At 48.0% G+C, this 14,026-nt stretch overlaps 1 protein-coding gene across 2 annotated transcripts in view; it reads right to left on the reverse strand.

Annotated features, from left to right (window-relative positions):
- The window catches only part of LOC311238924 (cilia- and flagella-associated protein 20), a 95,997-nt gene extending 82,931 nt beyond the window's left edge, over positions 1–13,066 (reverse strand). For both annotated transcript variants that reach the window (XM_084327123.1, XM_084327122.1), the window contains exon 1: positions 12,922–13,066. In XM_084327123.1, coding sequence (XP_084183249.1) covers positions 12,922–13,005 — 84 coding nt within the window. In that variant the 5' untranslated portion in view covers positions 13,006–13,066. The remainder of the gene's footprint in view (positions 1–12,921) is intronic.
- Between the last annotated feature and the right edge of the window lie 960 nt (positions 13,067–14,026).

Below are 14,026 nucleotides of genomic sequence, written 5' to 3' on the forward strand. Positions count from 1 at the left end.
ACAGCTATTTAGAAAACATACAGTAGTTTAGTCAAAGAAGGCAGACTTTAGTTCAATGTGTACAGATTATGGCCTGTGGATGATATTACAGTAGATAGATTGATATCTAAAGGCTATTATAGCTACCAAAACTACATGTGTGCATTACATGTGCAATAGCTACAGAATTGATATTCTAAGCAACACATCACAGCACTAACTGGAATACATAATTTGCTAATTGATCAGAAATGTTACAAACCTTGACTTTTGACATGCGTCTGTAAAGTTCTTATAGAGAGCTGAGTGCCAATAGATATTCTATTTGGGGGGTCGGTCTGGCAACAGATGTCCCGGGAGCGTGTTGCGTCCCGCGTAGCTGGGCGCTGCAAAGGCCTGCTTACATTTACATTGCCCTAAGGATAAAAACAATTACATATATAATACAATACAATGCATAATCTGTCTGTAACATATTTTGATTCACTACTTGGAATAAAACCATTGAAGGTAGGGTAAGAATAGTGCAGGTAAAGTTTAGATATTGAATATAGTCAGGCCCGACTGGATTATCTGATCATTTATTTCACAATTAGGATGGAATACCTTACACTCGTCACACACCTACACACACAGCGTGTACTAACGTTAGATTTCCTTGGCGCAATAAACAGCTGAGATAAACCTAGCTATTCCCCCCCAAACACACACAAGGAACACAATCATTCATTCGCAATACACACAACTAGGTCTACATATATATAATGAAGCACAGAGCTAAAATAACGTTAGCTAAGCTAGCAACAATTATTTAGTTAGCTGACTAATTACATTTGTACTTACGGATTCGTTCGGGTCCCGAATACACGGTACAGCACCCTTCTTTAGTGTAATCCTGGAACTCATCCCAGCATCATAAAGTCCTTTGTTATCAATGTCATCCTCGCAAAAATGTGCGGTACAGACGCGACTACGATGAGTTGGAAAACCATTCGGCGGGTCGCCGAAAATAAACTTTGTCCATTGATGACGGGTCACGCTATCGTCAGGGAATAAATGCAAGGTCACATTCGTTGCACGGCAGCTAGGAACAGCACAACGTAGCCCCGATCTGTTCATAACGATAATCCAATGCTAAGTAACTCACTTCAATTCAATTTGCTTGCGGTTGCGTCCTGCAATAAATACTGTTCAACTGTGTTTACCTGCGCTGGCTCGTGGCTGCCTGGCAGATAGAGGGGGGCGGGTGTTATTATGCAAATTCACCATATGACGTCCCATATAGGCAAATTTTCAGATGACTCACTTGAGGGAGGGACATTATTGTGAGGGGAGAATTGGAAGAATGCGCCAAATCGAGAATTAGAGACATAGATTCTATTACTATAAGTCCACATAGCTATAAAATAACCCGAAACACTGGAAAAGGTCATTTATAAGATAGTTCCCCTTTAAGACTGCTCTTCAGCGCTCCTAAATCCTAAGTCTTAAATGGCCCTAAGAGCAAGTTTGTTGTCTTAAGTCCGTTGGTGAATGAGACCCAAGGTGATTTGACAATACCACTATCAGCAACCACACTACTTGTAACTGAGGGGTACAATTCCCTGACTGTATTGTTAAGTATGGTATTATTAAACCACTACCTCTTGTACTTTAACTTCTGGCCATCCAGTACATGATATAAATATGATGAACACTTTCCCACCTGATGAAACGAAGTCCACACAAATGTACAAATCGAATATTTAATATAGCAAAAGGTATATACAACGTTCACTTGTTTACACTTATGATTTGAAATGCACTTGTATGGCAAATGAGTATTCGTAGGTAAATCAACATTGAATGTCCAATCTCTGGTTACGCAGGGAGTAAGTATACAACCTGGTTCTCTAGGAAACTATAGCGATGGTACTTAAATGATTATAGCTGGATACACTAAGGGGGGGGGGGGGGTCCCGCTGGTTGTAAGACAGTAGGAGGGGGGGGTTAGAGAAGCCGCTGGCGGTATCCCATCTGGCCGACGATTTCTTGGGAGAATTCAAAGTCTTGAACACGGTGCCCACAGAACCTCGGTCCGCAGACGAATACAGCTGGACCCTCTGGTGGACGGTAGCTGCCGGTCCACAACGGAGAGACGTGAGGCGACCTCACTGGTGTAGAGCGCCGTCTCACCTGGAGTCCTCTCCGGGGGGTAGTTCCAACACTCCGCAGTGTTGGCCGTTATCCATGGAATAATCAAAGCACCCAAAGCATAATCCAAGCCGTGGAAGGCTCGCCGTCGTCCGGGTAGAGTAATCCAATATACAGGTCCAGTCGCCCTGGCCCGGAGCTCCTCGGATGCAAGCACCACTAGTGGTCTGCCCAGCCTGGTTAAGACTCCAGATAACGTCAGGAACGATGGGGGTACTGATAACTTTATAGCTCTAACCGAACGATGCACCATACATAAATAGACTATTATTAGCTTAATAGAAATACGTCCAACTCGACGGTATAGTGCCAAACTATGACTATTCAACTATTAATCCACACGATATCTCAATGCCTATTCTCAGGCCAAGTAGGCCTTACTGCACCACACGTGCGTCGTGGGTGAGGCTTCGCGTCTGTTACTCGGTTGGAGGGTAAAGAACTGGACTAAAAAGAAAGTTCTACTTTACTTGCGCCATATATATATGCGCTGTGAACAAATAGTACCATTCATATTTCGCCAGACGTATTCCTACGCGGAACCGGGCTTGCCACGACATGTTGGGCGGCACGATTGAACTTGAACCTAGGGGTATGGCTGCTGGCGCCAGGTTCTCGTCCAATGGTAGAATGAAACTATTATGGGCTGTTTAGTAGACTAAAGGGATATTCAGTGCATATTGTACAAGGAATATACAGGGGATATCAAACGATATACAAATACTATTTAAATATATATATATAAATAAATATATATATTCGGTTTAATCTGATCCTTCACAACAGCCGCCCCCTAATTAGTCCCACCTAATTAGCTAAGCAGAGACAGATTAACCGCACTGTCTACCACTCAAGGTCCGCTGTAAGGGTCAGTCAACTCACAAAGTCATGGGGTCATGGTCATCATCGATAGTGTCTGGGAGTCGGGGCAGTTCTATTAGCCTCGCCACGGGTCGTGTGTAAGTGCGCCCTTGGACGAGTACTTCAGCTGCTCGGACCTTGCCATCGGCACCGGTGATCACTTTGCTTACGCGGCCAGCCGGCCACATAGCTCTGGGTAGTGACTGGTCGATAATCATGACGACTGTTCCTTCTGTCAAATTGTCTCTCTCTTTTACCCACTTCTGGCGGGTCTGTAGAGACGGTAGGTAGTGGAGTAGGAAGCTGCTCCAAAACTTGTCAGCTAGTACTTGACTGTACCTCCACATTCTTCGGCCGTTCGCTTCTTCAGGCCTGTACATTGTCTGGGGTAGCACGGGGTCCAGCCACCCCATTAAGAGTGTGTTGGGGGTGACTGGGTCGACATCTGCTACATCACTGGAGACGTAACCGAGGGGCTTTGAGTTCAATACTCCCTCGATCTCCGTGAGGACTGTCATTAGGACTTCCTCCGCCACAGTCTGGGCCCCAAGCACGGCGTACAGGGCTGTCTTTATGGAACGTACTTCTCGTTCCCAGGTTCCACCGAAGTGGGGTGCGTTCGGGGGATTAAACTGGAAGTCAATCTGGGATGGAGCGAGGTGGGTCTTAAGTTCTGGGCCCATAGCTTGGAAGCTCTCTCTCAGCTCTCTTTCTCCGCCTTTGAAGTTTGTCCCGTGATCAGACAACAATGTAGACGGTTTTCCTTTCCGCGATGTGAATCTTCGGAAGGCCATAAGGAATGAGTCTGTGCTCATGGTTGGAAGGAGCTCGATATGTATCGCTCTGGTGGTCATGCATTTGAATACAATACCCCACCGCTTCTCGGTTCCTCTTCCTCTCTTTATATACAACGGGCCAAAGCAGTCCATGCCTGTGGAGTGGAATGGCTTGTCGCCGAGTCGGAGGCGACAGGGGGGTAAGTCAGCCATCCGTGGTATGCTGGGCTGCGCGCGCCACTTACGGCAGTCTAGACAGGTTCGCTGGAAGCGCCGCACTGCTTCTCTCCCTTGCAGTATCCAATAACAACGTCTGATCTCCGCGAAGACTCTCTCTGCTCCTGCGTGGTGTACATCCTCGTCGTATTTCTTTATGATCAGCTCTGTGACCTTGTGTCGGCTGTTCAAGACTATCGGGTACTTAATGTCATCCGGTAGATCGGGGGCTCTCCGCAGGCGACCACCCACTCTGATGAGGTTATGGGCGTCACTCTCGGGTGCCAGGTGGAGCAATCTGCTGTCTGATGGGACGGGCTTTCCTCCCTGTAGACAGTCTAGCTCATCGGGGAACGAGTCTCTCTGGGCTCGTTGTAGTAGAAGAAGTTCTGCTTCTTCGTAGTCAGCTGCTGAAATGTCAGTGGTGGACTGAATCTCTGGGTGGTGCCACAGGAATGTCCTCTGCTGCGCACTCTCTAGGGTAATGCAGTCATCTATGTTGGGGTCTGTGGAGGCGACTGTGCTCAGTCCACAGAACATAGGTTTCTTGTTCTCAGCCTCCTCGTTACTTGCTTCCCGTGGGGTGGGCGTAGGCCACTCTCCTTCCGGGAGCTTGAGGAATTCTGGTCCGTCACTGTAGATGTTGCGACGGGTGAGGTCATCCAGAGACATTCCCCGGGTGATGACGTCAGCTGGGTTGTGTTTGGTGTCCACATACCGCCAGCTCGCTGCTTCTGTTAACTCTTGAATCTCGGTGACTCTGACTCCCACGAAGACTTTGTATCTGCATGAATCAGACTTGATCCATGTGAGTACTGTCGTGGAATCTGACCACAAGATTGTTCTGTGCACCGGAATGGTGAGTTCACGTTGGATTAACGTGGCTAGATGCGCTCCTGCTAGGGCTGCGCAGAGCTCTAGACGTGGGATAGATTGTTGCTTACGTGGGGCTATTCTTGATCGGGCCAGGATGAAAGCAGTGTGTATCTTTCCTCCCTTCTCTTGGGCACGCAAGTAGGCCACCGATCCATAGGCTACTTCGGAGGCGTCGCTGAAGACGTGTAGATCAATCTCGCATGTCTCTGGCCTCACTGTGGATGGGAAGTAGCTGCGGCGTATATTGACGCCTGGGAGTGAGCGGAGTTCCGTCTCCCACTCTCTCCATGTTGAGGCAAGGTGTGCAGGTATTGGGTCGTCCCAGCCCTGGTCCTTGTCCCATAGTGCTCGTACAATCATCTTTGCCCTGGTGGTGTAAGGTAGAATACATCCCAACGGGTCATATTGTCTGGCGAGTGTTCTGTACACACTCCGTCTGGTGGTCGGTGTAGCCGTCGACCTTCCCTGCTCTGGAGTCAAGGGTTTGTGTCTATAGTGGAGCGAGTCTGTTTTGAAGCGCCAGACTAGTCCTAGTGTCATTTCTTGGGCTTCTCCTGGGATGGTCGCCATCCAGGTCTCGCTGCTGGCAGCCTTGTCCGCGGGGGAGAGGCTGCGCAATACGTGCGGGTCACTGCTGGCCCACTGCCTGAGATCAAAGCCGCCTTTGATCAGGGAGGCGCGTAGCTTGATTAGGAGAGCCTCGGCTTCTTGTTGAGTCGAAACGCTTTGTAAACAGTTGTCCACGTAGAAACTGTTCTTCACACTGTGTCGGACCTCTTCATCTGCTGTTGGGTCCTCTGCGACGTGTTTCTGTAGTGCAAATGTAGCACAGCACGGGCTGCATGTGGTTCCGAAGGGGAGTACTTCCCACTGGTAGATGGCTGGGTTCTCATCTCCGATCCTCTCTCTCCATAGGAACCGCAGCAGGGGCTTGTCCTCCTCTACTAGTCTCACCTGCAGGAACATCCCTTTGATATCCCCGCTGATAGCCACCTTGTCCTGGCGGAAGCGCAGTAGCACGCCTAGTAGGGAGGGGCCGAGTGTGGGGCCGGGCAAGAGCTCTTTATTCAGATTTTGGGATCCGATCTGGTAGCTGCAGTTAAACACAATGCGATCCTTGCCGTTGTGATGGACCTTGTGATGCGGCACGTACCATGATTCGGTCGTCTGATCGGCCTCTTTAATGTCAATCTTTGTCACGTGTCCCGCTGTGATTAGCTTCTCAATCTCAGCGCGGTACACACTCTCTTGAGCGGGGTCTTTGGCTAGGCGCCGCTCTGTGTTCAGTAGATAGCGCTCCGTGGCGTCTTTCTTTGCGTGAAAGGTGGGCATTCCCTCTCGCCTCAGGAGTGGAGTTGCGTATCTCATCACTCCGCCGACTGTGACTCTCTTTGTCCCCTGCTCGAGTAGGTTGATGGCGTAAATGTCTTCTTTAGAACGAATATCTTTCTTTTCGTTCTTAAAGGGCATTGTCTCTAGTGTCCATAGCCTCTCGACATGCTGCAGGAGAGTGGTGTCTTCTTCTGTCGTTCTGGAGTGGATAGGTCACATTGTGACAGCCAGTGTTCTTTCTCACAGTAGGGGCAAACCATCTTCCACTTCTCCTTTCTCGAGGGGGTACTGTGGCTCTTACTGCTCGGTACTGACTCTGATTGGTGCATGACAGTCACCGATCTTCTTCCATCATTTATTCTCCTGGGTCCCTCTCTGGAGCTTGGCGTGCTCCGCCCGAACGTATCCAGTCGTAAGCTGCTGACTTCTCTCGCCAGGAAGTCGGCTAGATCAAGGAGGGATGGTTCGGGGCCGTTGGGATCCCGGTAGTCTCTCTGCCGCCTAAAACGCTCTTGTCTTGCGGGTGGCAGCTTCTCCAAAATCCTCTCGACGTTAGAGTTGGCGTATAGCTCATGCATGCCCTTTTCCCGTTGCGCTCCCAGCATCCCTACCAGGGACTGCACTTTGATTGACAGGTCGTCTAATGAGCGATTGTCTGTTGCTGGGGGTAGGCGATCAATATGCCTTATCTCTTGGATTACGTAATCCCATATACGTCCATATCTCTGATCCAGCGCTGCAAGGGCCGCTGTGTATGGGGTCGAAGAGGTGGCATAGGCTAGCGCTATATTGTGCGCTCGCGGTACTTTCAGGTGCTTCAGTAATATTGCATACTTGTGGCGTTCATCAGCGACATCCACCATCATTGTCTCTAAGCACATCCGGAGCTCCGTGTACTGTGCTCGAAGTCTGGAAATGACGGCGTGGCAATGTATGACGCCGTGGATGGCTGATACATCGGCGAGCGTTGGGGGAGAGACCTCCTAGGCGAGTCCCCTCTTGCGCCTCTCTGTGGGCTGGTACTGACAGGGCACCATGGCCCGCTGGTCCAGGTGCTATTCCTCGGGGCTGGTCGTGCGTCGTGCTCACCCGTGAATAGAGTCGGGGGTCTGTAGCGCAGCGCCGCGGGGGTATAGCCTGGGCTGTACTGGACCTCCTGGTCCGGTGAAGTACTGTGCTGTCGTCGGGCTTGGTTCTCCTCCTCTCCCTCTTCTTCCTCTATCAGATCTTCCAGATCCTGTAATCGTTTATTTAGCTTCTCCGCAGTGTATGCCGCTCCTTCCTTGTAGCTGGGTCTCGCTTGGACCGGTCTGGGAAGGGGGTCTGCGGGGGGTATAGGCTCGGTCTGTTGGTCAAGTTCAGGGTCGCTTGCTCGTTGAGGAGACGCTGCCCTTGACTGTTGTCTCGACGAGTTCCTTGAACCCCTGGCGGAGGGAGAGGGTGTTGCCTTGCGGATCAGCTGCTCCATTAGCTGCGCTTGTAACTTGTCGCGCTCGACTTCGCGCTTGGTGAGATCTGCTTCTCTTTGGGCACCGGCAGCGGCGCGCTGGGCGTCGGCCCGGTCTCTTGCCATATTCTCTTCCGTCCCGCTTCCGTGTTCGCGCTCGCTGAGCGCCTGTGCTTGGAGTTGTTCGCGCTCGCTAAGCGCCTGTGCTTGGAGACGATCGCGTTCACCCTGAAGTCGATCGCGTTCGGTAGAGGCTGTCAGGCTGACGAGGAACGCCTGATGTAGCATCCTCTCCGCTTCGCTGGGGGAAGGCGGTTGTGGAGGTGAGCCGCTCCTGCGTGAGCCGCTCCTGGGGGTACTCGTTGGGGAGTCCTGGAGCTCTATTTCCTCTGCGCTCTCCTCCTCTTCTTCCGTGCAGAGTTCTCTCTCTGTAGGGTTGTCTTCCTCCCGGGGCTGGTCGGGGACTACTTCTTCGGTAGTGGCGGGGGGTAAAGGCATGTCAGCTCCCTCCTGGTCCCCACCGTGAGCTTGGTCAGTTACATTAGGACCTACTAGGGCCTCTGTGGTCGGGGAAACCTGGTCGTTAAGGTCAGACATAATTTTACTTTCTACTTTTACCGCGTTTACCGTTTGTCGAAGGCTAGGTAGTTGACTGACAGTGTAATCCTCTAAGTACTGAGGTGGCTGTCGTCTGCGCCGCGGGCGTTCTAGGTTAGGAGGACCGTTTCGTGGAGTGTTCATCATAGGCCATTTCAATATTAATAACACTATATTAATATTACACTAGTTACCCTCCGGCTCGAAGGACCAATTGTAACTGAGGGGTACAATTCCCTGACTGTATTGTTAAGTATGGTATTATTAAACCACTACCTCTTGTACTTTAACTTCTGGCCATCCAGTACATGATATAAATATGATGAACACTTTCCCACCTGATGAAACGAAGTCCACACAAATGTACAAATCGAATATTTAATATAGCAAAAGGTATATACAACGTTCACTTGTTTACACTTATGATTTGAAATGCACTTGTATGGCAAATGAGTATTCATAGGTAAATCAACATTGAATGTCCAATCTCTGGTTACGCAGGGAGTAAGTATACAACCTGGTTCTCTAGGAAACTATAGCGATGGTACTTAAATGATTATAGCTGGATACACTAAGGGGGGGGGGTCCCGCTGGTTGTAAGACAGTAGGAGGGGGGGGTTAGAGAAGCCGCTGGCGGTATCCCATCTGGCCGACGATTTCTTGGGAGAATTCAAAGTCTTGAACACGGTGCCCACAGAACCTCGGTCCGCAGACGAATACAGCTGGACCCTCTGGTGGACGGTAGCTGCCGGTCCACAACGGAGAGACGTGAGGCGACCTCACTGGTGTAGAGCGCCGTCTCACCTGGAGTCCTCTCCGGGGGGTAGTTCCAACACTCCGCAGTGTTGGCCGTTATCCATGGAATAATCAAAGCACCCAAAGCATAATCCAAGCCGTGGAAGGCTAGCCGTCGTCCGGGTAGAGTAATCCAATATACAGGTCCAGTCGCCCTGGCCCGGAGCTCCTCGGATGCAAGCACCACTAGTGGTCTGCCCAGCCTGGTTAAGACTCCAGATAACGTCAGGAACGATGGGGGTACTTATAACTTTATAGCTCTAACCGAACGATGCACCATACATAAATAGACTATTATTAGCTTAATAGAAATACGTCCAACTCGACGGTATAGTGCCAAACTATGACTATTCAACTATTAATCCACACGATATCTCAATGCCTATTCTGAGGCCAAGTAGGCCTTACTGCACCACACGTGCGTCGTGGGTGAGGCTTCGCGTCTGTTACTCGGTTGGAGGGTAAAGAACTGGACTAAAAAGAAAGTTCTACTTTACTTGCGCCATATATATATGCGCTGTGAACAAATAGTACCATTCGTATTTCGCCAGACGTATTCCTACGCGGAACCGGGCTTGCCACGACATGTTGGGCGGCACGATTGAACTTGAACCTAGGGGTATGGCTGCTGGCGCCAGGTTCTCGTCCAATGGTAGAATGAAACTATTATGGGCTGTTTAGTAGACTAAAGGGATATTCAGTGCATATTGTATGTACAAGGAATATACAGGGGATATCAAACGATATACAAATACTATTTAAATATATATATATAAATAAATATATATATTCGGTTTAATCTGATCCTTCACAACACTACTACTGAATGACATATCTCAGCTGCCGGCTCCTATACGGCAAAAAAGCGGGACTTACAGCAGCCAAATAATTTATGGCCATGAGATGGAAACAACCCGACAAACTAACAATAATTAATTACATTCTTAGATGTAATTTATTTAGAGATCTCCACAGCTCTGGTAATTGGAGTCAAATAATCTAATATTAGGTTGGGACATCGGCAGCTGAGAGAGTAAAATCCATGATCTAGCGGCAAGTAAGGCTGGGGTGTTCGGTCCTGAGAGGTCCTGGGGTGGGGGTGGGATTGGGGGAAGAAATGTCTTTAGCAATATAATTGTATTTTTATAATTTATTTATTTATTTCTATTTTATTTCTATATGGGGTGGATGTTTTGGGCCCTTGATGTTGTGGGTTTGGTAGTCGCGGTCTCGGGCTGGTGGGGGCCCCTGGTTCGGGATCTTGGGGAGTCAGAGTTTCTGATTCGCTGGGATGCCGGAGTCGGTGTCCTGATGGGGTGGGGACCGTGGCTGTCGGGACTGGGGCTCGGGATGTTTCACTTTATAGAGTAATATGTATCCATCGTTTGGGCGGGTGCGGCTTGATGGGGTGGTGTTCTGCAGAGGACAAGAATCCTTCAGTCGACTCCTTCAGACATTAACACTATGCCGTCCGTCCACGTATACGTGTTACAAAAAAGAGCGATGTGGACCAGAGCCACGAGTATATACGTGACGAGTTGTTATTGTTTTATTCCATATTTATAGCGCTTCTTAGGTACCCGATCCACTACCAGCATCTTTTCAGATATTTGATTTTCGAAACATGCAGTACCGGCCAAACCCGCTTAGGGGCGCCATCGCTCCACTGCAGTATCAATGTGAATTAAAAAAAAACAAAAAAGTACAATTCTGTGGGCGGATCATAGTTCCTTGATCCCAGCCGAACATCCTCCATCTTGGATCAGTTTGGCGAGCGGTTTTTTCAGCGTGGAATAATGGGATTTATGATTAGCCAATGTGCATATCGATCTACCAGAATCCGATGAGTGGTGAGCAAATGCTGCCGGCGATCACATGGCCTGATGGTAGGATAATATTACCCCAAATTACAGCTGGATTGTTTTATAACGTAACGTGATTAGTCAATGAAAATGCTATATTGAACGCACACTGTATTGCGGATCAATAATAGTAATCAGCGTTCCCCGCCACCCCCATTTCATCCATAGATGCTCTGTAATAGTCCGGATGCTACGCAGTTTGTTTTATTTCATTCGTATATACAGCAGAAATGGCGTTTGATATAACGGCGCCAACGTTTAGCCTATTATCTAGCTCCCGGGAAAAAAGACGAGACGAAAAGTGGGATAAACCTTATATTCACGACGCTATAAAATGACAACCAACCGATGGATTTTTATTTTCTTTAAGCCATTATGAAGGCACGGTTTATGCACTCAAGTGACAATGAGAATGGACAGATAGCAATACTATAAATTATATATAAAGCTCTTTGAAAGTACATCGGTTTGTTTACTTTCTGCTGTCCTCTGAGGCCTAAATCCGTGGGCCGCGCCGGTCGTCATAGTGTTAAGCACCCCCCACAGCCCAAATGGAATGATATATATATTTTTTTTATGTACATTTTTTTTTTATTATACTTTTTTTTTTTTACGTCGACCAATAGTCGACTAATGGCCAATTTTGGCCAATCCTAGTCGACCATCCAAACCCTTAGTCGGGGACAGCCGTACTACTATGATACCCATTAAAACAAGTAATTCAAATAATAGAAGCCTACTTTGCTGGAACGATTCATTTCAAACATATACAGCGTGTGTGCGTATATGTTCTTGTGTGTGCGCTCGCGCGCTGACTCGCTAAGCCTTGAATGAATGAATGAAAACTTTATTTAACAGATTGCAGAATGGGTACAATACAGTATGGCTCAATACACACAATTGTTAAGGGGATGCAGACCTGAGAAAGACGTTTGTCTTGTTTCCATCAGGGTCCCCCATTTTCAATTCATATAGACATTTATGACATACACAACATACATGACATTTATGGCATTGGGACATATAGGTATTTAGTACTGATACATTTGTGACATAAACGGTATTCAAATATACAGTACTGTTACCCCTAGATCCTGACAGAGTATATACATATGCTGGGGAGGGGACTGTACATTAGGAGGGGGTGGGTGGGTGGGAGAGAAATATACATACGGCGGGGAGGGAATATATACATGCGGTGGGGAGGAGACAGTCTATTAGGAGGTGGTGGGGGTTTTGGGCATTTACGGTGGCCAGTTTCGAATTGCAGCCTCCCGTACATCACAACACTGTTGGAATCTATTCTACACGTTCAAATAACTGGTTGGTTCTTAGGCTCATACAGAACTAAGCATTTCACTGTAATGTACTTTATACGTGACAAATAAAAGCAAACTTCAACTCAAGTTTGCTCTGAACTCTGAAAAACGTTTTTCTTTGATGCTTCCAACACCTGGAATGCCCTCCAACTGACTCTGAAGCTGAAGGTTCTTCCTTCTCTTGCTACATTTAAAAGTATGATATCTCTTTTTGTTTATTCTTATTTGTTGTGCCTATGTGTGAATCTACTGACAACTGTGTCTTGTTTTGTAAGCTTGTTGTCGCTGTAAATGAGATGATGAGGGTAACCTCAGTTGAAATAAAAAGTTTCAAATTAAATGACTGCTAATGGCGAGAAGTCAAAGTTAGACTGGTATGGACCTCCTTTAAAATCAAAGCATATTTAGCAGAATGGTTTTACATCCAAGATATATCACTAACACCCAACTCCTACTGCCCAGCAGAGTCGCAACAAACCGCCAGAGACAGCTTTGTTGTTATAATAATGGGGGACCCTGATGTAAACAAGACAAACGTCTTTCTGGTCTTGCATCCCCAATTGTGTGTATTGAGCCGTACTGTATTGTACCCATTCTGCAATCTGCTAATAAAGTTTTCATTCATTCATTCATTCATAGTTCGCATGCCTTGACTAACGTCTGCTTACCTTCTTGTCCCATATCTGCAGCGGTTTGCTGCCGACGCTGTAGAGAATAGAGAGGAAGCCGCTCTGAAACGTGTTTTTAAACATCTTGTGTGTGTGGTCATGTGCAACACAGGTTTCTTTCTTCAACGACGTGTGTTTTGGTTTTGGTCGCTCAGATGTTGCTAACGTTACGGCCACTTCCGGATCCGGTTTGTGCTGCCAAAAGATTCCGTGTCAAACTAAATATCCCCCTACAATCTTTCCGTCGCCTGTAATCGAAAACAGTTTGCGGCTGTATATGATATATAACCTAATATAACCTAGCTGTGTATATATGTGTAATATTATTACTTATTAGTTATTACTAATACTACTCCTAAGTCCTATCCTATTAAATAATGTGAGTATTGCCCCCCCAGTCTGTGACGTATATAGAAAGAAACCATTGCATTTGGTAATACATTTTTAAAATAATTGAATGGCTCTGATAGCGATAGCTCCGCAAGGGAGTGTTCCGTTTCCTAGCAACGACAAAACACAGAGGACTGAGAGGAGCAAGGGGCACGAGTTTCCTCATTGTATTCCTGCCTTTTGTCGAACGACATAACGTTAACATACAGCTATAATATATATAGCTGTATGTTAACGTTATATGTCGTTTGTAGTGCCGAGAGATGGGAGTCGGAGACGGTAGCTCGAGGTAGAGCGAACAGCATTTATTTGTGAGACAAACACAACATGCTACTGCTACGTTGCTTGCAGTCGACTGACTTGTGGTGGCAGGTAGTGCCACCTCATATAATGTTCGGGCGGAACTCTTGTTCCTAACAATAGTTCCGTGGGTGAATTATGTACAATTAACAATCACTACACAAGCCCCCCCAGAATTCATCCATGGTCAAAATCTCCACGGCGGGGAGAGACAACGACCCGGCCGCGGCGTGAGCGGACAACCGGGGGCGCGGTGCAAGCGATTGCGCCCTCCACGGCGCCCGGGGGCATGAACCGGCCACGGTGAGTGCGGAAAGCCAGGGGCGGGGAGGTAGGGGCGGCGCAAGCGCCCGCATCCTCCCCGACACCCGGGGGCACAGACGTCGACGAGGCCAACGGCGGCTCCGTCGTTGGC

Source organism: Notolepis coatsorum, assembly GCF_963971535.1.
Source record: "Notolepis coatsorum genome assembly, chromosome: 13".
Classification (NCBI taxonomy): Eukaryota; Metazoa; Chordata; class Actinopteri; order Aulopiformes; family Paralepididae; genus Notolepis; species Notolepis coatsorum.